The 23,908-nt window shown below is 35.8% G+C and overlaps 1 protein-coding gene across 3 annotated transcripts in view; it reads left to right on the top strand.

Annotated features, from left to right (window-relative positions):
• LOC149065524 (serine/threonine-protein kinase PLK2-like) overlaps nt 1–23,908 on the top strand; it is a 127,799-nt gene that overhangs the window by 91,726 nt on the left and 12,165 nt on the right. For all 3 annotated transcript variants that reach the window (XM_089253742.1, XM_089253741.1, XM_089253743.1), the window contains 5 exons: nt 3,047–3,142; nt 10,963–11,238; nt 15,194–15,284; nt 21,693–21,792; nt 21,904–21,978. In XM_089253742.1, the coding sequence (XP_089109868.1) occupies nt 3,047–3,142; nt 10,963–11,238; nt 15,194–15,284; nt 21,693–21,792; nt 21,904–21,978 (638 nt within the window). The remainder of the gene's footprint in view (nt 1–3,046; nt 3,143–10,962; nt 11,239–15,193; nt 15,285–21,692; nt 21,793–21,903; nt 21,979–23,908) is intronic.

The raw sequence follows: 23,908 nt of genomic DNA on the forward strand, positions 1-23,908 counted from the left end.
TTGGAAACCAGGAAAAAAGTGTTGAACAGGAATTAATGAAATTAGCATGTTCTTTTTTCTGATACTAAAGCCGGTATTACACTATAAAAGTTTTATGAAAGTTTTGAAAGCATTTTTCAAGTTTTATAAAACTTAAAAAATGCACAACCAATAAGCGCATTGGTTACATTCGCTCGAATGTAACCTAGGCTTATTGGTTGTTTTTTTTTAAAGTTTTGTGAGAGATCTTTTATTAAACTCTTATTGTGTAATCCTGGCCTAATTAGACTCGTATAAAAGATGCTTTCAAGTCTTTTCGCCACGCTTTACATTGATGAAGAAGAAAACATAACTTTTGGAAGAGCGGAGATTATTTTTTTAGTTTCTTCAGAGGATTACTTGGACGTCACAACTCGGCAGCGACATAACAGAAATCACTGAACCCCCTGTTAACTGCCGTATCTTTTCAATGAAGTAGGCTTTCTTTCAATTTTCAGCAGGTACAAAGTAAGGGGTGCAGGAAAAAGTGTTTATACAAATAACGATACAAAACCAAAGGCAGCAACAGGCAAATCGCCCAACGAGGTGGCTTAAAAAAGATGCCCATAAAAAATATGGTTGTCAAATATAACTAAAATACAGCAACTCAGTATAAGACCTTATATCGCGAAAAAACTAATAATTAATGTACACTGTCAATAAAAACGATTATGGTTGTCTCATCTAGATATGGATGCTTTCTCGATTCCTTCCATTATAAGCAACGTATTTCTTTTAAAACATGTCATTAGTGTCAGAATTCACGACCACCAGAGACAAGCTATTCCATTTATTCACATTATTTCATTGAGGAACCAATTTTACGAAATATCTCTGCTTGTCAATGCTAAAATAAGAGTGCGAAAATAAAAATGTCAATGCTAAAATAAAAATGCGAAGTATCTCGTCTCCTTAAAAGAAGGCGAGATGCTTCGTGAATGCCGCTGATATTGTGATATTGTTAATAACATACGTCCCCCCCCCCCCCATGTGGCTGCGGACGTAATATTACGTGAAAAACGGTATACGAGGTAATGATAACATTCGTCTAACACGTTAAAAACACGAAGCAGTTCTGTTTATTTACCAGGGATGTATTCTGACGCCAATTGCAATAAGTCGCCAAAAATTGAAATCTTTGAATCACGTGTAAACATTTTGACTCAATATAAGAAAAGCCATAAAAAAATAGATCAATATAAACATGTGAAAACTTCTTTCTTTTTGCACTAAGGTTACTGTACTCAGTGGCAGATTAAAGTCAGTCGAGGCCCCGGGCGCAAAAGGAAATATCGGGCTCCTTAAATTAGAGAAAAATATGAAGTTTGGGTTTTTCGGGGCCCTTTAGAAGTCGGGGCCCCGGGCGCGCGCCGTTAAATCCGCCTCTGACTGTACTGGGCTACTATGTGACGGGTTATACAGAGTGAATCTAAATTCATAGGAAAAACTTTACAGAGATGATACCTAAACAAGAATTTTTGTGCAATAGAATGTGTGGTCGAATCACAATAGCAAAGGCGTTAGAGATACTTTTAGAGATTGCACAATATATAGCACTTCACCAGTAGCAAATACATTTTTCCAACAGATTTACTGCGTTATGTGCTGTCAACCATCCAAAGGTGCAGGGGTCACATTGCAGTAGGCTTCCTCGTAGTTCAACCTGGGTAACGCAAAATGTACCATAAAACATTGTACTACTTATCATTGTTTGGCGCAGCATAACCTTGATGGTCCTTGCGCCAATAAAAACAAAAATGTAAGCAAATCCGAGGGCAGATGTGGTTCCAACATGATGAAACCGGCCCATTTTTGCATGGAAACTCGAAATTAATCAAACACTACATTTCTGCTCAAATGAATTAGATACGGTGAGCCCATCACGTCATCTATCTCTCTTTTTTCTCGATTTCTTATTGTTGGCCCATCTTCTGAATACGCGATTGCCATTGAAACCTTTGAGGACTACCTCGCGGAATTTGTTTTCATTAATTTGTCACCAATGTGTTTTATTACAGAGTTTTCACCTAAACTTTTCATATTCGACTGCATATTCCACGACGAAAAATGCTTGTTTAGGCGTGTTCTGTGACCCCTTAAAGTTTGTCCCATGAATTCTGAATTACCCTGTATATTGGAGCCACCATTCACACTAGAAGTTGATCAATTTGTATTCCTGCCAATTCATCAGCGGCTGATTTGGCCCTTGTTTTACTTTTTAAAGAAAATTATCTCAAAATTAGATTAACGTTAAATATTCGAGAAGGAAAATTGACGTGACAGATTTTTCTACCAGAAAATTATTTTTCAATTTATGTATTGTGTCATTAAAAAAAAATAATTGATAAATAAATGATAAGAGACGCGTTGTTAATCCTGTTAGTAATCTATAATAATCTATATTATTATCTATAATAATTCCAATTTTAATATTCAATAAAAACGATTTGAAATTTCTTCGGTTTTTATGCATAAATATTATTTTTTGAAAATAATCTCTTCCTAAAAGATATGTATTATTCATATGTACAGTAGTATATATTGTATACTAGAAACTTTAGTAAGATCTTCAAACATATTACGCTCGACTTGTTTCACATAAATTGGTATAAAACGAGAGATTATACCATTGAAATAGAATAAGAGTCGTGATCCAACTGAAATTTCATGAAAAGTTGAGTCAGTTGATGTTGTAAAATATAAAATTCTAGAGGTAATCGTTGTGTTTATCGTCGTCTACTGTGGGCGTGATGGTAATATATTTCCAATCGAATTGGAATTTTATGTTAACCACCACATTTCCGTACAGCAATATTTTTCTGGAAACGTTCAAAGCGTGAAAATAGACAAAAAACTCGCCGTCACCTTCTTGGAAACTAATGCGATCAATATCTCGAAACGAAAGACATGCATTATTCTTTCGATATCCAATACATGATTAATTTATTCTCCATTCATAACATCGATTTTTCCGAGTACTAACGACGCTATAATATCATTTGTGGGATTTTTTTATTTATATTTACAGGACTGTTTGCGGCACGCCAAATTACATAGCACCCGAAGTTTTAAATGTCCAAGGCCACGGATTTCCTGCTGATGTTTGGTCCATGGGCTGTATCTTGTGAGTATATAATCCAATTTTTCTTTTCATTGGAAATGACATTAAAAATAATTGATACCTATAATTAAATAAAATCGAAGAATTAAAGAGTTAAATTTAGCATATATGGTAAAAGCAAAATGAAGTCCTTTTAGAAATGAATAATAAATCTCATTATATTTTCCATTTCCCGCGTTTCATTTCGTTCACTGTCAGTGTACATTAGAATATTAACTGGATTGGTGAGTTCCTTATCTTGTGTGATATCCAACATTTACACAAATTACCTTTTAGTGGTGGAGGGAAAGAGAAAATGAATCTGATCATCCACGCCCATGCATCCAAGTTCTCTCTCTCTCGTAATAAAAGAGATGGAAAAAGTATTATAAAAAGAAAATAGAGAGAGAGAAAGAGAGAAGAAAACGCATCAAAAGAGGATGATGTGATGGCCACTTCTCGTATTAACTGATGAAAATCTCTGATAAATGGAGAAAACGCTACAAAACCTGAGAACAAAAAAAATAATAAATAAGTAAAAATAAAAGTTTTCTCTTATCTTTCTCAATCTGACAGTCGCCATTTCCTGAGAATCGTCTTTTTTGCTTTGGGTCTAGTTACATGGAACACATATGTCTTCGACTTAATCTCCCACTCACCAAGACATCGAGGACTCTTGAGACGGTTATTATGAATCGATGAAGAAAGAATATTTTAATCAAAATTCACAGAAGGACCTGTATTATATATATATATAACACATGCATATATACCTTAATCATTTTCTTCCTTAAGTATTATCCGGACCGCCATTTTTATACGAGTTTCTCAGTAATATCTTTATTCCGATTATTTGGTTACCGTATTTGATATATTTGAAATTCATTTTTATATCGGATATGCGTAATTTAAAATGAAACGTTATGGGGAAAATTGATGCTAAATCTCATTTCCATGTTAACGGTTGTAAAACAGCAATAAGACTTGACTCGTGTGTATCCATTAATAAATTAGATATGAATGGCGAAATATTTGAAATTTATTATATTATTTGGATTTGTTTCCATATCAACCTTCCGCCTGTGTGACGTTCTAAAATCGAAAAAGAGGCTTTCCAATAGTGGAATGAGGATATATCTGGTAGGAAACTAAAAATAACAGCAGCGTGAAATAACTCCCACTCGTAGTACCGAAAATAGATGGTATCGTCATAATAATAATAAAAAACTTATATCTCAAGGAAATGGATAATATTCTGCACTTCCGAACGTTTCACGAAAGGAAATGTGACTTGTTCGAATAAAATATACGATATACAATGTTGCGGATTCCGGTTTCCTGCGTTATTTGACTAGTTATGAGTTCAGCATTGAGAAAAGACTAGTGTTTCGAATCTTTGAGACATGTTCAGCTGTCAGATCGGCTTAAAATTTCGGTAAATTTGAATCTTCGAAAGATGTTCGACTGCATAGATGAGTGTTTGACCAAAATGAACGCTGTTTTCTTCGAAATAATTATGGGATGGAAGGTTCACTGGGTATCACTATTTTTAGACGTTTACGGGACTGACGCTATTGGATAGGCGCGATTGAAACTTGGTGGGTTGTCTTTGTGACTCGCCCAGTCTTCTTGTTACTGGTTTAAATCGTCGAGGGTGGAACAGGCTCTCGAATGGGAATGTTCGTTTTCCTTTCCATCTTTCTGAACCGAAAACAATTCTGATCTATCGCCAATGAGAATGAGACTCCTGCGGCAAATCCACTACCCCGAGAAGGAGATTAGTTGTATGCTCGTATGAGCAACCGCAAGGTATCTCAACATGCTCTAGAATTGTAACAACGAACTGTGAATCAACTTCACCGAACTCTCCAGGAACATCCAGGAACATGACATCTAACTACGATGACTGCCGATGTCTGCTCAACTGGAAAAATTATAGTATAAAGACGATTGTGCAGTGTTTTCTTTTGTCTAACAATCGTTCAGAACTTCACAGGTGAGTTACTCATAGATGGTTTTTATGATCGAAATTTGTTAAAGAGGTTCAGTATTTTCTGTTTTTTATAAGTACGCTCCTATAGTACGGACTTCTTTTTCTGGTCAAACTATAACTCTGTTCATCCAAAAAAACATCTAAGGTGAGTTCTTGAATATGTTTCACATTCATTCATGCAGTCCAGTGGACTGTAAAGGACTTAATTGCATGACTATCATTAAAGTACTTGTATTAGTATCAGACCATTCCATCGTTGGAAGATTAAGTGACGTATTGCAAGTTGCTACAGTATTATAGTACTATGGTAATTTTCCGAAATGGAGGATTCATCGTTTTTAATAAAAGGTATCCTCTAGTTTTTTTTAGTAGCGCCCATTATCAGAAGAAGAGTACCCATATGGCAACTCCGTCAGATGCTCAAACTTAAATAGGATTAAAGTCAATTCTTGAACGTACGTTTTTTTTTTTTAAATTTGGATGTCGATCGGTAAGTACTTCACGGGTAAAAAGCATCGAGCACCTTTGGGGAAATTAATTATCAACACGGTGCTCGTGAGCCAACAGGTTGGAGATACCTGGTTTATATCATAATAAGTGGCCACGAAGAGATTTCTAGTCACAAAGTTAGTATCGTTTTAGAATATCGGTTGCCATAGAAAATGAAATCATGTGTGGGTAATTTCCAATTCTATTTTTTCCATAAAAGAAGAAATTTTCTTCAAAATATGTTATACTACTTTTATTTAAAAAAGGTTTTCGATAAAATTATCGATAAAAAAAGGTTAATTCTGCCCATTATTTCTGTCTTTTTTTCAACAATTTTCACATAATTACTGTTTTTTTGTTTTTTTTTATTTAACGTAAAATAATTTTTTTCCAATAAAAATGAACGTGTTTTTCTTTTCTTCATGAAAAATCTGTGCATGTTGAAAACTTTTTTAACCAAGAATTGAATTTTTATAGGAAGATTAAAAACTATTGAAGGAAAACGAGAGATTTTAATGACGAAATTATACTGATGAGGTAATAAAATATTGAAATTATGGGTTAGGGATAAAGAGTATGCGTTGTTGAATAGTTGAAGCAATAAGAATACGTTGTAGTTCTATGAATAATAATAATACATCATGAGCGTTACGGGAGATCATATTTTCTGGCTATTATGACGTGACAACGGCTCTTAAAGATCACTGATAAGAATCCTTAAATAATCCTCTAGTCAGCTCTATCTGAATCTGAAGCCGAACTATTTCTCTTATGTACGTACTATATATATCAATGGCGTTGATCGTTCGATAAATAAGCCAAACAGAATCGAGCTTCGCTCAGCGAAAATCTCTACTCCAGTAAACGTATTTCGATCCCACGCCTTTGGTGATTGGTTATCATCATGAGCACACTTGATATTTTTCTTCCATTTGATCGAATAGAAAATGCTAGAGATTTGCCCCGCAACTTACAGGGAATCCTGTGAAGACCACATAAACTCTGCGAAACTCGTTTAGAGTCGATGAAAAATTTTCAAAGAACTACTATGACCTTAAAGACACTTTTTGAGTGATGGGCATAAAAAAATATATGACGTCACATCCATGGCCCCCACATCCTGGAGAAGAGCCCCCAGACCAGACTTTCACGGGTCCCTTTATAGTGAAATTATAGCGGGAAGAAACAAAAAAATGATGAAAATCGTTAAGGGCTGGAACCCTGTCAGTCCCATCCTTGTGGGGGAAAGGGCATGGTCACATCCGAGGCACAAAATTGGAACCAGCGTCCCAACAATTAGGCTGACCATATTTGCTCGAGAAAAATACGTGAAATCGGGCTTCGAAATACGGGAAAATACGGGACATTGCCAGTTATCGCAAAAAATGGTGCCAAAAGTGAGCAAAGTTGCCAACTCATGCTACAATCACAGAAAAGTAGCTAATCGAGGGAAATGAAGCGCCACTTCAAATTGCAGCGAATTGAAAAAACATGAGACAAATATATGAAATAAATATTCTTATGTATAGTCGTAATTATCGCAATGTAATTTCTGAGTTGGGAAGATAATTTTAATCGTTGATTTGAAGAATGCAAGTCAAGTTGGCTTCGTTGAAAATACGTCAAAAACCGGGACTGTCCCAAAAAATACGGGGTGTATGGTCACCCTACTAACAATCGATAACGTCTACCACTTGCTACTGTCACGCCTCCAATCAACTTGCGTAGGGAGAGAGAACCTGTTTTGAAAAGCTCCTGCGTGTTCTCGGATGTGACGTCAAAAAATTTGGTTTTGCGTTTAACTCGGAAACTAATGATCAAAAAGAGGTATGATTATTTAACAGTTTTTATCTACTCGGAAGGAAGATTCCTGTTCCACAGAATTTACGAAGTCTTTACGGGACATTCGGTATATTAATTCAGTCGAACCCCGATTTAATAAATCAGATAAAACCGACATCTTTATTCGTTAAATCGAAGGGGCTACAAATATACGTACAGGGATTTCTAAAAAAATTGGTTAAATCAAGTAATTATTTAAAACGAAGTTCGTTATACCGGGGTTCCATTGTTCTTATCTTCGTTTAGATCTTACTTTAAACTACTCTCACACGAATCGAGATGATGAAAACCCAACTTTTCGGCATATCATACATTTGAAAATTTAAAGAGATGTGGGAAGCTAAATAACAACATGTGTATGGGTATATCTAAGAGATGCTTCATACGTGTAAGTGGGGATCCTATCGTGCTTCCGAATTACTAGTGAATAGTGGTTCTTGATCTTTCCTAGAAGTTGAAGACAACAAAAACCAACTTCAGCTGACCTGTCCGGGCGCCGTCTCCATGGTGTTGAATGAGATAAAATTTGAGAAAAAAAAATCCAATCACGTTGAAGTCTGAAATCCTTATAAGAGCCACGCTAGTTTTGGTCTTACTCTCTTTTATCATCGGGGGATACGTGATGTTATTTCGAAATTGTATTCCACGTCTTTCAAACTGAGAACTGTAAGAGTTTGTAGAGTTACATGGCTTCCTTGAGGAGCTAGAAGATTGTCAACAAAGTTGTTTTTAATCAAAAACTGATAAAATTCCGTGAAGACGATGCTATATCGAAGAAAGATGTGGTAAAAAATTGAACGTTCACAAGTGTAAAGGAGCACTTGATAACATAGAACTCGTTTAACACAACGTCATCCAATATTTAATGCAATTATATGTGAGAAAAATGTTTTCATGTTAATAATGGGGCAATGGACTTGGACATTTGTAAAAACTCGAATCTCTAAAAAGAAAAAACTGTTTACTCTTGTGTCTTTCCTCCGTAATCATGATGTTTGCGTGCAAATCAAGTTAACTCGTTGTAACTAATATGCTCTCCTCGAATGATTACGTTGTCTCTTTCTGGAAGATTGACTTTGATCTTATTCGTATCACGCGTCGTATTTCAATCGGAATAGCAGAAAATGGACTGCTAACGAGGGCTGAGTGCTTTCTCGAAGGGATATATGAAAGCCGAAGTGCTCATTGATCTAGCTTGATAATTTTACTATGGCGCCATTAATTCATGCCAGAGACATCGACTAAGTAATCGCCTTCATCTCACCAACGAAGACGAGCTTTTCCTCCTCTTAAAACTGGAAATCGAATTTTCTAACGGTCTAAAAATATCGATTCGGGATTTGTGTACCCACCTCATCTGGTATATTAATAGATGGTCTACATACCTCTTTATTCTCTGTTTGCTCAGAATTTTCGCATTTTCCACGATGGAGTCCTCTAACGATTTCAATATGCAAAGTAACGTCTCGGTTAGGTTATTTCGTTCCTGGGGCCGAGGCCGTTGTGATATGTCAAGTTTGTGGAACAGTCTCTGCGGAAGTCAAGAGAGAATCAATAGCCATATTCTCATTGTTTCCATCGCCATGTTTACAGTCTTCTGCTCCTCGAGAAAATGTTTGCTATTCTATTGCATTACGCGCTGAACACATTGAGGAGTTTCTAAGCAGTTTAGGATAGCGATGCAATAAATATTCACGATGAACTTATGATGTAAAACTCCCGAGACGAAGTCGGAGATGTCAAGGGGTTGTTTATTAGCCTTTTAATTAAAAACTTCGTATGTTTAGCATACTTTCCAAAATTCGTTGCATGCCTTAGGATAAGTTCATGTCAGCGTTAAATACAGGATAAATTCTTTTCGAGCGCAGATAAAGTCTTCAAAAATCGTGAATTAGTTCTTGACACTGCAGAGTTTTTCTATTTAATAAAAAATAAATAAATTGAAATTGCCGTCGTCTCGACAAAATATGAATAGGAATTGGGAAAATCAAATCACCGAAAATGTCCAGGATAACGGTCTACTAGGCGATTCATCAAAGATAATTGCCTAAATACCAAAGATGTCATCAACGCTCTTTCTCGAATCGGTATCGAATTTTTTTCCCACATACAGCCACAACATTAGCTTCTTACCGGCCGTGTTCACTTGTTCTGAATTGCATTATTATGCGGCTTCAGTCAAGGTCGTAGAATTTTTGTGAGGGAGGGCAAACACAATTTTGCCGCCCATACAACTTCGAAAATTCAATGACTTTAAAACGGTGTTTTTGTTCTTTAATAAAATCTGCCACTCCCTAAAGTTTGCCACCCGGGCCAGTTTCCCCCTTGCCCCCCCCCCAGTTCTGGCCCCTTCAGTAACTGAGTGAGAATAATTATTTATATTATTATTTAGACTGCTTATTAGCTGTGAAGAAATTTCTCGTTTATGTTTCCAGATTATTCTTAATACCAATAAAGCTGCCTTCACGTTCATTCGGTAAAAAGAAATAAGACTCTTCCACATGGGACTTGTAAATCTTTCAGCATCGTGGATTAGCACATTGGCTAATTGTACCCAGAATACGGGCAGTGCTGAAGGGGTGCTGATGATTATGATGACAATAAATTAACAGATTTTATGATCCGGCAAATGCTTCCGAGATCATTCGCTTGAATGGAATGATTAATGTTCTAACTCACACGTGTGGAAAATCACTTTTCAAACACGATTTTCTTTAGCACCGCTACTTGAGAATCCCACCATCCGAGATTAACATAATTGATAAATTCTTGTAACTTGCACACTAGTCATGAATTACAATAATACAACGACAAAACTAATAAGCACAACTTTATTAATGTTCGAGTTAAACATCTAAACATATGATCATTATTGTCATTACTGATGCACTGTGCTGATTAATTTGGCATTAAATATCGCATTTTTGTGAAGATAAAGTGAGATATTCGACATAGAGATCGATAATTACTCTTGCGATTATTCTTATACCTCTACTGAATTCACGGGAATTCGCAATTATATCCGTTAAGCATTACGAAATCTCCTCCAGGGGACGAATGTTATATCAAGGGGGATAAACGCTATTGATTTTTATTTGTTCGCTTAAATAATCTTCTCTTGAATGATTTATGATAACTACTACATCAATTTGCAGGAGAAAAACAATATTTCAGTAGAAGAATCTTTTTGGAGGGATTCAACTTGCCCAAACTTCACTATATTTACAGAAAATTTACTCATTGCACGTCAAACCTGTTTATGGTAATAGTTTTCTGTTTAACGATAACACCCTCATCAAAATCGCATTAATAACATCACCAAAAATGTCCGCTAAAGTTACAAGCGATTAGTTTATCCTCTGACGCGTTCCTAAACTTTATTCGAGAAGTTTTTGACACCGTGGATTATCATTAATGCGGGGAATCGTTTTAAAAACTTAATATTAATGATATTTTTATATTAATAGTGTTTTCATACAAATTAATAGAAGAGAAATTCGCCGTAATTTCTGTCCTACAGGTACGCCTTGCTTGTTGGACAACCACCGTTCGAGTCGACGACCCTGAAGGAGACGTATTCACGTATAAATAACAGCATGTACTTCATACCAGACCATATAGCACCACCGGCGCGTAATCTCATCAGATCTTTATTACAGAAAAATCCCGAAGTCAGGCCAACAGCTGCAGAAGTCTTGAATCATCCATTTTTCATCCGAGAAAACTCATCACGAGGCGATCTATTCGACAATTACTTTGAACGTTGCAACGCACTTGATCGATGGCCGACCAACAGGTGCGATTATTCTTTTGAAACCTATTCATCATCATTCTGTTTCGTACATTTCAAAATATAATTTGTTATTCTTTATTGAAAACGTGAAGAAAAATATCAATACTATGAAAAGGAAACAGATGTCCCCGAAATTACAAGAAATTCCGCGAATATTCCTTTCTTTATAGCATGGGTTATCAACTGCTGTTCCGTGACAGCTTTTTTTTGGGGTTCTGCATGATCAAACGCCATGGAACCCTTAAAAATCCCGGAACCCAGAGAGCTTTACAAAGAAGAAAATTTTCTTGTTATTGATACTCGCAAGTTGTTCTTTGTTTTGAAATTTTAACGAGATAGTGTTGTTTAAAAAAACTCCGGACCGCTTGGATGACTAAACAACTTAAAAACAATAACATTATATCAAGGAAACATTTTATTTTCTGGATATTATGCTGAGGTGAACTCGGAAAGAAAAGTCATCTTTTGTCTCTGCCGGGACAAGATGACTTTTCTTTCCGAGTTCACCTCAGCATAATATCCAGAAAATAAAATGTTTCCTTGATATCTTGGGCTGAGAAAAAAAGCCATCTATCTCTCTAAACCGTCCCACCTGTGGGCCAATTCCTGAAGTTAAGAGAGGCTACTAATGTCTCTACTTCAGTGCCTCACGTCACAGTGAGTGAAATAAGGAAGGCAGGGTCGTGTCTCCAATGGTGTATATGGTAGCATGCTTGCCAGATATGCAAGAGGCCCTGGGTTCGAGTCCCGGCGGAGACAAGATGACTTTTCTTTCCGAGTTCACCTCAGCATAATATCCAGAAAATAAAATGTTTCCTTGATATCTTGGGCTGAGAAAAAACCATCTATCTCTCTAATAACATTATACTTTTTCACATCGAGTTTTTGAATCAGAACGTTATAAATGTCAGTTTTCGTTTCATCAGGAAATTAAAAGTTGTAAAAACGATGTTTTTTGGAAAATTATTTATCCACTAGAAGTTAGAAATTCGTGAATTGCAGCATTTACGTGTACTTCACGGGACTCCCAGGGCCATCTTAACACACAAGTCTCACCCGGGCAAGGCACGGGGACTTTATTTTCATAGGGGCTTCCACGATAAGATCACACACAATGAGATTTATGACAATAAATACGTAAATTCAGAGGTGCTCTGAACCCTCTTTCATTTTGCCCTGGGGCTATCATACTGTTGAAACGGCAGTCGGGAAATTTTTTTGGATAAATATTCAAAATTGGTTTGAGTTCCGTGTAACAGCCTCATTATCATCAAGGTTCCGCGAAACAGCCTTACAAATCCCGATTATCAAGGGTTCCGCGAGAAGTTTAATGTTGGAAACACTTGCTTTATAGAATGAAATACTGTACAATTGCCATTGTAATCAAATACTTTCAATGAATGATGGTTTCAGATTCCAAAGATTAAAATATGAGACCCTCACTATTTCTCTGCGTGCTGATAGCTTGAAAAATAGATGACAGTATCTATATAAACAGAAAATCATTCAGAGAAATCTCGAAATTTTTTGAAAGCTATTTACCTATATTTTCAAGAGGTGTCGCACTGCAATATAATTGAGTTTCAGTAATTATCCAGACTCAGATTGTTTGTATAAGAGAGCTAGATAACTAGCTTTTTTCTCTGTATACCTCTGGGGACTATAAATAGAAACAAAAATGTACGCTATTACCCGGTGAAAGTAGACATTTCGATGCTTTCTCCGCGTAATCTTGAATCAACGGTCAAAGGAAGACAAGGGAGATTTCGGCTCTGGGCCGTAGCATGCTTTCACGGGACCCTGGGGCAGACTTTTTCTTGAGTTACAAATGGGTTATTAACGTGCAACATAAGTGTACATTTCTTGTGAGGCCTGCATTCGGCTCGGGACCCCAGGCTTTCACAGCCTAGTTACGCGCCTGTTTCGGCGCCACTCTGGTCCGTCACTCGAGCAATGTTCCGTCCAAGCCAGATGTTCTTAACCAGGGGTGCACTGTACCCTTGGGGGTCCTGGGAAAGATTTTTCAGGGGAGAGGGTCTGTAAGATTGAACAGGAAAAAACTGAAAATTATTTGTCTTGGCCTGTACTATCACCCTTATCATTTTGGCGGTAAAGTATTGGGACACCTTGTATGAGCAGGCTGCAGAAAATTTTAAAAAATTCTAAATTATCGAAAAGTTAGAGTATAATGTATAAAACTAGAATTTATTGTAAATTGAGAATTAATAAAATAAATTATCTCAAAACTTGATGATTAAAATTGAGTAAGTAAATAATCTCAAAATATTAATGACAAAATATAATCTCCAAATTGGTTAAACAAAATAATCTTCAAATTTATTAAGCAAATAATCTCAAAACTGATGAATAATGAGAGTTAATGTAAAAAGATATGTCGAAGTTATTGAAAGTGTACAATTAATGAAAGAATTTCGGGGTTATTAAAAAAAAATTGTCATTTAAAGAAACAAATAATCTCAAAATCAATGGAAATTCAAAATTAATGAGGGAAATAATTTCATAAGTAATGAAAATCAAAAATTTATGTTAATTTTAAAAATTAATGTTTATTTTAATTAAAATTCCCTTCTAACGTCTCATGATGTGAGCAAAGTTGCCATATTTTAGCGACTTCTGAACTATCGTGATGCAGTCGTATATGTCCACCGAATTTATCGATTGCAACCCCTGGATTTCATTGCAAAATCTATTCATCTAGACGTGTACTATATCACCACTCTCGTTTTGGAAACAGAGTTATGGTACACTCGTATGCGGAACGTCTAAACCTTACACCCTTATAAACAGGGTGATTCCATAATTTCCGTTGCCGCATTTTACTGGCGAACCGTTGATCCTAGAGGCATACATTCAATTAGGAGAAGTACCCAAATAACGTGTAGAACTCGGATACGGCATTCATATTGCAAGGAGTTGTCTAGTTATTAAAGTACAAAAAAAAAATTTATACTTACACCCTGTCCTCAAAAAAGAAAGTTGTTGCCTGTCTCTTCTGAGACCAACAAAAAAAGTGCAATACTCGCAGAGATATCTGAATTCAGAAATCGAAGTAAATTTGAGAAAGAACAACATTATCGGGGGAAAGAAACGTTGTCCGTTAGTATGCTGTTCTTTCTCAAATTTTCTCCAATTAGTTGAATTCAGATGTCTCAGCGAATATTGTAATTAGAAACGTCCATTTTTTTTTTGGCCTCAGAAGAGACAAGGCAAACCTTTCTAATTTGATTTTATAAGTCAGGGTGTCCGTGCAAAAAATTAATCTATATATTTTAATAACTATACAACTCCTTGCAACATGAATGCCGTATCTGAGTTTTACACGTTATTTCGATTCTTTTTCTAATTGGAAGTATGTTTCTAGGATCAACGGTTCTCCAGTAAAATGAGGCAAGAGGAATTATGGAATCACCCTGTATATAACGTAAAACGTCTGAAACGTCGAACATTTTAGGAATTCCTGGATAGTCTTTGTGAGTCCAGAAATGCAATAACACGCGTATCTCATTCCATTTATAGTAAAAAGACTGATGTATTGCAGAAGAAAAAATTCCTGGAAAAATTCCAATTCTTACTTAAAGAAAAGTAAAGAAAACTGAAACCAAGGTTAAAAGAGAATGAAAATCAAATAGAGACTTGTATAGATTTCTCATTGTATATTTCCTCAACAAGCGCTCTTATATAAAAGGGAAGTAAGATATACCAGGACAAGAAAAATAAAACGGGACACACGCATATATATACAGTAACACCAACATAAAGAGCTTACTGACTTGAAAAATTCGCTTGAGAATTACTCAAGAGGTTACCACCATTAAGGATTCCTCTCACGATTTCCTTATAAAAACCGTTTTCTTTTCAAGTTCGATTTCGCGTTCTTTATTGCAATTCCTGGATTCATATAAGAACTGTTACAAACTGTTATTGTGATTTATTTCAGGTCTGCGCCGGTAGTTTCAGGAAGGATCGAAAGGGTGCACCAGATGAACAGCTCAATGCCAGCTCTTCATCTCTTCTGGCAGACGGAAAAGGTCAGCTCCAGGAAAACTCTTTTCTCTCGTTCCTTTTTCTCTTTCCTAAAACCCAATTTTGTCATATTACAGTGAGGAATTCGACTGGATATAGGATTTATCTCTTTCTTTCTCGTGACCTCTTGTCTATTTCTTATTATTTTGTTCTTCTTCGATTTCTGTCCATGGAAGATAGACAGCTTGTGCCCTGTTGTCTGAGAAATATCATAAGAAAGAATGGACTAAAAGAGAAGAGAAATATCGTGATATGACACTCTTTCTTTTATGCTTTCTATTTATTTATTTTTTCTCCAGGGTAATGGTGGATATTTGGTATGGCCTAGAGCAGTGGTGTGCAAACCGTGGGTCACGGCTCGGGGGGGGGGGGGGGGGGGGTTCTCGTTAATGAACTAAGGGGGTCGCGAGTGATTTTTAAAAATAAAAAGCTTCCAAATAAGAAATTCATTTTCATTTAAAAGTATGTCAAAACTAAAGAATGTCTTTATTCAGCTGAGCTAATTACCATGTATCACACAATGTAATTCTATCAAATTCTACTTGTATCGGCTGCGTCATGTCAGAATCACGAATGTGCAATATGCTTGCAAAACAAAGAACGTGGGACGACGAAAGAACAAAGAACAATGGCGTTTGAATGTTTACTCTACCCATGTTACTGCATGGAAGGTATTTTCCTAAAATGTTTTGTAACGTGTGTTTCAATAGGGATACACATTCGCGTTTCAGGCATAACTTACATAGCAGAACAAGGTATCCAAACAGCTGATTAAAAAAATAAAAATTTGTACATTCGTGCTTCGGGAATGCGACGCACGATATCAAGTTATTACTTTTACAGGGTGACTTAAAGAGAGAATCACTCGATTTCAAAATTCTATATTTCTTAAAAATTAAAAACACAGAATAGAATGATAACTAATATGTGAATATACGGGGTAAATGGTTTTTTAATGGTCAATTTCAAGTTTGGAATCATTTTGAAATCAGATGATTCTTAACCAACTTGTATACGAAAATCAAGGACCATACACCTCGCTACACTTCCATCTTGCATAAGGGACACTAAGTACATTAAAAAAAAAAGTAAATATTTAAATATGATATTAAAAAAATTTAATATTTTCGGAAGTCAATATCGCCTAATTAAAATCGAAACAAGCTTTCCAAAAAGGGCTTCGACGTAAAGGGCTGTCGGGTCAGCACGTTCACTGGCAAAAAATCAGAATGTACCGGAAAACCGGGAAATATGGTCATCCTATGTAGGGTTCGCCAATAAATTTTTTGGACAAAAGGGGATCGTGCTTCAAAAAGTTCGTGCACCCCGACCTATAGCAGCGTTTCTCAACCTTTCTGAATCCAAGGACCAGCAAAATATCTCAGACAGTTCGACGGACCTCCAACTTACAGCATGAGTAGCGTGACCATGCTTCCCGTATTTTACGGGACATTCTTTTGTCCGTTCCGATTTCATATAATTGTCCCGGGTTTTTTTTTTTTTTTTTCAACGAAGCTTATTCGAATTTGTAATCTTTACTTAAAATGGTTAATGAAGATAACTTTGATAACATAAATTACACTGTGATATAGTTATGACTAAAAATATAAATACTTATCTTAGATCTTGCACATTTTGTCACGTTCAACGTTTTTTTTTTTTTTCGTAAATTACATTTCAATTCACTGCGACTCCCAGTAGTCCTTCACTTTTCCACTGATTCACAATATTCAACGATTTTATCAACAGTGGGTGATTTTGCCGACTTATAGCAACGTTTTTGGTGATAATTAGCATTGTCCTGTATTTTGCCGTGTTTCAGATCACAGTTTTCCGTAGTGAAAGTGGTTTCCAGTAATGAAGTTTTTTTTTTTTTCCATGAAATACATTTTAGTTTTCTGCGATTTGCTGCAGTACTTTATTTCTTGACTCTTCAACAATTTTAGCAAATTTTTCATGAATATTACATTTTCTGGTTACAATTTACTTCATATTCAATATTGTGATTCCTAGTATTTTCTTTGATTAGATATGATTACCCTCAGCATGAAGGTTTTTATTTGAACCCATAAGAATATAACTCGGTGTTTCCCAAAGTGGACGATATTGCTCACGGTGGGCGGTGGAATGGTCCAGGGAGGCAATAGAAGCCACTGATTTAACACAAGGTGCTATGGGTTTACTTGAGTTGGGGGGGGGGGGGCGATGAGAGAAAAAAATTCTGAAAGGGGGCAATGGAACAAAAAGTTTGGGAAACTATGATATAACTAATATATCAATACAAAAATTCCATTTAGTCAGAATTAAAATTATATATATATATATATATATATATATATATACATTTATTTATTTATTTATACTTTTTAATCAAATAATTTTTAATAAAAAGTTAAAATTAAGCCTGTCTGTGGACCACCTGTACCACTTCTGGTCCGCGGACCATAGGTTGGGAAACGCTGGCGTAGAGTGACCATATGACCGGGAAATTCCTGTATTTTCCAGTAATTTTGGTCATTCTAAATTTTTTTTCAAATACCCCTTTTTCCCGTATTTTTATGAAGCCTATTTGAATTTTTATTCTTTACTTAAATTTACGATTCAAATTATTTCTTTAACTTATTAATTATATGGCAAAAAAAATTATCACTGTAAAACTATATATATTCATCACACACGTCATGTTGAACTTTTTTTTTTCGTTTACTACATTTTAATCCATTGCGATTTGCAGTAACGCATCGTTTCCGAATCTACGACAATTCAGCGTGAACAGTTTACTGCTACTAGAAACAGGATCATCTGAAAGATAGCGAACACTGGTTTTGGAATGGGAAATTTAAATCTATTATTTCAACATCTGTATACTATTCACGCACTGAAATGCGGGCAAGTTTTTCCACTAGTGTATGTCTCCATGGCAAACACAACAACAGATTTTAACATTTAAGTGTACCAAGCTTTAAAGCAGAAGTCTTCAACCTTTATCTAGTCGCGAGCACTCTCTGTACCCATCGTAGAAAGAAGAGCACCCTTACGGCAAGTTTTACCATATGTATGCATGGAAAAATCAGGATGATTTTAATCTTCGAATGCAATTCGAACAAGGTTTTTGATTGGAACGTTGATCAAATACTCGCGAGCACTAAATTTGGCAGGAGCTTCGAGCACTCTGGGTGCTTCAGGGAGCACCGTGGTGCTCGCGAGAAACAGGTTGAAGATGCCTGCTTTAAAGGAACTGAAATCACACAGGACTCAAGCCCCTTAGCATTTTGACAGATTTCGAACGTGCGTCCCTATATGCTATGAAGTAAGCGTTTCCACAATCCCACCAAAGGGGATGCTTTTTTCATTTCTCTCAGTGTTTATGATTAATGGTTTTTACAGTTTTATTTAATTAAATTAGGGCAGTGCATCTTCGGTCAAGAAAATTCTAAGAATCGTAAAAGAGCTGTGGGCACTGAAAAAAGAATTTTTGAAATAGTTCACAATTACTAGAATCGGACATTAGATGAATTTCTACGAGAATAATTTTCAGCTGCAAGCGTAACTACTTTTTATGACATGATGACACATTTTTTTATGACGACGACATATTTGTGTAAAAAAAACCAATTCTGACCACACCTTATTTTCAAAATCATTTCAAAGAATTCTGAAAGTATGCCAGTCCTAAGGCTAGAAAAAGTGGAAAAGGAATGTTATTACAGTAGAACCTCTCGATAACGGACACCCATGGGACCAAAACTTTCGTCCGCTAACGGGGAGTGTCCGCTGTTAGGAAGGTACGATATACATTATAGCCTCATTTTAACGACGTTTGGCTTCGGTCGCAATTGGTTCCTATATGTTACTGTGTGTAGAAGTGATACACCGGTGGTTATGTATAATCATCATTCGTCTCGACAAAGAAAGTTTGATTAAATTTTACGATATTTATCCCTTTTACCTGCGATTGTGCATAATCCCCAAGTAAAGTTGGAAAGTCTGATAAATTTAGAAAAATTTATAACCCTTCTTCTCTTCATTAAAGCAATTAATTATTTTTACCCGTACATGATACGTGCACTACCCACATATTTTGCAATAAAACTTAAATTTAAACAAGTGCGAAGAACCAACGCTACGCTAAAACCAACATTAATAGCGGTGACCATATTTTACCGAGGAAAATGCTGTAAATTGGGATAATAAATACGGTATATCACCAATGCTCGTCAAAAATGTACCCAATGGGCAGTGAAATCGCTAAATATTGCTTATAAATAACCTTTGGCGAGAAATACAGCGGTACAACAAGTCTGACGATGATTTAAAGTGTATTCGATGGAAGAAAAAGAAATTAAACATGAAAAATTGCGGTATGAATTTTTATATTTGTAGTCATATCTCAATTTTATAAATTACGTAGTATTCCATTATCTCAAAATTTATAAATTACGCAAATCAATTTCATCCCAGATTTTAATAAAGATTATGAATTAAAATAAGCTCCGTTTCCCGTGAAAAACGGGACATTTTTATATGAAATAAAGTCGGGAAGGGTAAAATTACGGGAATGTCCCGTCCCAAACTTTCTTGATCGAATTCCTTGTCGGTGTCGTTTTGTGAGAGCCACTGAAATTTTATTTGATGAGAGATTCATCAAATCGGACCAAATTGAGGAAATCGGAAATAAAATTCAAGGTTTTTGCTATTTTATTTATTTATTTATTTATTGCTGGTAGTTTGCTAAGCAAGATTTTATTTGTTTATAGATAACAGTATAAAATGAAGGAAAATTATATTTCTCATCCTTAATTAGTCATTGTAACTGATTAAAACATCCACTCTAATTGGCTGAATTGCTGTGTTGATGCATTGTTTAAATTAAAAATTTGCTAATACGCACACAGCACTCACATTCACATCAGTATTTGTAACAAAAAAATTTCAATCCGTTATTATTGGAGCGAACCATGGAGGGTTAACCAAATAATATTATTACGCTGTGGCGCTAACGAAACGCTTTAAAACTGCTGAAAAGTATCATATCGAGAAAATGTGTATAATGTCACTTTTCAACAGTCTCGTAAGACGCAATCGAAAGATTTCTGAAGTGCATACTGGGTGAAAACCAAGTTCGTGTCAGATCAAATAACTCGTGAACCGTAGGTTATAGAAACATACTTTCGATTAGAAAAAGTATTCAAATATCGTGACCATTTTTGGATTTTTGGTAAACCATTTTTTACGAGGGGCTGTCAATGTATACTGAGATAAAACATTAATTTTTTTTATACGGCTACCTTGTCACTACTGAGCCCAACAAAATAAATAAATAAATAAATAGAAATTGGTGGGCTGTGTCATATATAAACATGGCTGCAAATTTTGACGTGAATACGTTTTTTGTGCCTTGAATCGCGTGGTAGGCACTGAAATAATCAAATTATATCATTATCATCGGCTTTGTTTTGGAATAGCTAACAAACGATACCAATGTCGTTTATTTCCGTTACGAACTGCTCAAGATATAGCGGAAAACAATTTGTTACGAATCAGGGCAGCGGGCCTGGTGCCCAGATAGGGAAAGATATTAAAACCGGAGTGAGACCACATTGAAATTGTCTTTGCAATGTGCATCTGACGATACCACATTGCTTTTGACTTGCGTTGGGTTCTTCTTGAGATATGAGCGTTTAAAGAATTTAAAACAACTTTTTGTGTGAATGCTCCCAATACGTCGTATCGTCAGATGAAGATGTATTCACGTCAAAAATTTCCTTGTTTCTACGAGCAATATTCGAAGAGATGCATTAAAACCTAAAGGGGCATCTCAGAATTTTAGCAAAGTTTTAATGCAAAGGTTTTAACCGCTGACTGATGCGAAGATATATTTTGGAAAGAGAGAAAATTCAATGGCCCCTACGGGGATTCGAACCCACGTCCTTTCACTTCTCAATCTTTCCTTGGAGCTCGCGTGCACTGAACGAGACCGTCGGGCCGAAGTTACCTCTGTTGTCCAGTGGTCTGGGGCGTTCACCCGGAAGGTGAAAGGACGTGGGTTCGAATCCCCGCAGGGTCAGTTGAATTTTTTTTTTTTCCAAAATATATCTTCGCATCAGCCAGCTGTTAAAAACCTTTGTATGGATAACGGAGAGTGACATCTTCGGAAAAGCTTTAATGCACTGCAAACTTTGAAAAGTAGTTCGTTTTCTTCGCACCTTTTTTCCTCTCGTTTGCCTCTTAATACATGCTGTTTCCCCCTCATTTTCAGGTCTTTAGAATTCAAACATCTCGGTGGTACACGACTTATTTCAGCTGCGACACGGACTCAAGTTTTCAGCCTGTACATAAAATTACATTGTTTCGAGTTTAATCTCGATTGTAAAATAGCAGCAGAAATAACGAAAATATTTGTTTATTTACAGGAACTGGAAACTAATGCTTTATTCCGGTTGCATAAGCCTAAAAGAAAATTCAAAATAAGCTTCAGGAAGAAAATATTGAATATTTTTCCAAACACGAAATGTATGTTAATCGTATTGTTTATTTATACTTCATGTTAACATTGCTTCATTAGTTATAGTTTATTATGAATGGCTAACTTGTAACTGTTGTTACTAACTATATATTGTACAGCTGCTTTGAAAGACAGTACTCCGCTAACACGCCTGACAAAAAGGCTGACTTTGTGTTTGAAAAACCCTCCAGTCGGTGAGTATTTTCATTACATTGCATCATTACATCTTTGGCTAGCCAACTTCTCTATCAAGCATTATCACCAATATTATACGCTATAATAATGCTTATGAATCGATTTTTCGACAGCTGTTATTATGTTAACTAAAAATTGTGATGCAGTTCATTATCCTATGATATATGATTCGTTCATGTTATGACGAAGCATATCTGCTGGATTCATCGCTTTAATATTTTCGGGACCGTGAAAATTGAGCACCAAACATCAGGTAGATGTCAAGAGAGACTAATTATCTTCAATTTATTTCATTACAATATTGCAAATTCATGTTAAAATAAAGTTATTAGCCGATACTTGACTTTTCACTTGAATCTCTTTCGTAAGCGCAAATTTGAATACAATCTCACCGACAAAAATACTGATAGATAAGTTTAATTAATTACTGTTATTATTTTTCGCGCGATCTTCAACGCTGAAAAATTATGCGGCTGGCGAAAATTCAAAAAATGATTTCGTTGTAATAAATATCCGGTGTTTGTGAGACATTTTTATTGCGAAATTGTAACATTTTTATTATTTTTCCGTTAAATAAATATATTATTAGTTTAACCGCAGAAACACACAGTAGTAAGGTCCAGTATGTGGGTTTGACATCAAACGATCCCTAACATCAGTGGCGGCTCGTGGTCCAATGTTCTTGGGGTCGAAAAAACAAAATTTCATTCAATGATACCAGTATTCAATTTTCACAAATATAATTTTTGTAATTTTTATTATTTTAATTAATTGAACAATTTGTATCTGTTCAGATAGAGAAAAATTCAAGCTCAACTTGGCTGAATTGCATATTATGTTCAATTTTTTTTTGGATGGAGAAAACTGCCACTAAGTCGCATTTTGGAACGAGAAATTTTGGATTTAAAACTTGAAGAGAGGCCAGTATATCGTAGCTTACGTCAGCAATGTAGAGATAGAAGGCATCCACACGCTGCTTGCGACGTCAGTAAGTAGTCCATTTTCCCTTAGAATATTCAGGGAAAAAATTCATTGCATTGGCAATTTCTATGCCCCACATCCAATCGCTATGCGGTATTTGTGAGCCAATCAGGAAGATTCTACACAAAAATAAGAAGAAACGAAATAAGATGCTGTGTTTCAAAATGCGGCAAACTTGCTGGGTAGTCTGAATGACGTTTATGGCAACCCGGGCGGAGGCCTTCTATCTCTAGGAGGTGCTGGACAGATGCGGCCGTTTAGAGGATCTATCTGACCTGCCGCTAATAACTTTATTTAACGTGAATTTGCAATATTGTAATGAAATTAATTGAAGATAATTAGTGTCTCTCTCTCTCTCTCTTGGCATCTACCTGATGTTTGGTGCTCAAAATAATTGTATGGAAGTGTATGTATATATTGTTTATAATTTTTGTTAATTGCATTTTTAATTGGATTGCTGTATTTTTGAAATACGGGGTGATTATAAAAAAACTATCCCGACATATGGGCCCCTAACTATCATACCATTCACAGAAACTGAATGAAATTTTGGCATAAGGTATTTTGAGGTATGCGCTCAAGAATGATATGGAAAACAACAGTGTCACTCAAACAGTTACGGTTACAGTGAGAAAATTTCGAAAATATCAAATGGCAACACCAAGATTTTTGTATTGTAATGCGATCTCCATACTGAAAAACACTAAATAGCGTTGGAATGGCACCTGTAGCACGAAAATTCCCGGAGCTAGGCAAGGAAAAAGTAAAAAGGACTTTGCCGTGCACCAGAGCATTAATGTTCGTTTCATTCGTCACACTGTTTCTTCGGCTGAGATCCCAGCCTGATTAGTCCTCCACAAAACGAGAAGAAGAAACCAAGGAATGCAAATTTCGGGTTCTACGTAAGACACAGTCATGACTGACGTCGTCACGCTAGATGAAAGAAAA

Source organism: Pholcus phalangioides, unplaced genomic scaffold (genome assembly GCF_987345545.1).
Source record: "Pholcus phalangioides strain wild (caught in Gottingen) unplaced genomic scaffold, Ppha-v1.0 ptg000039l_1, whole genome shotgun sequence".
Classification (NCBI taxonomy): Eukaryota; Metazoa; Arthropoda; class Arachnida; order Araneae; family Pholcidae; genus Pholcus; species Pholcus phalangioides.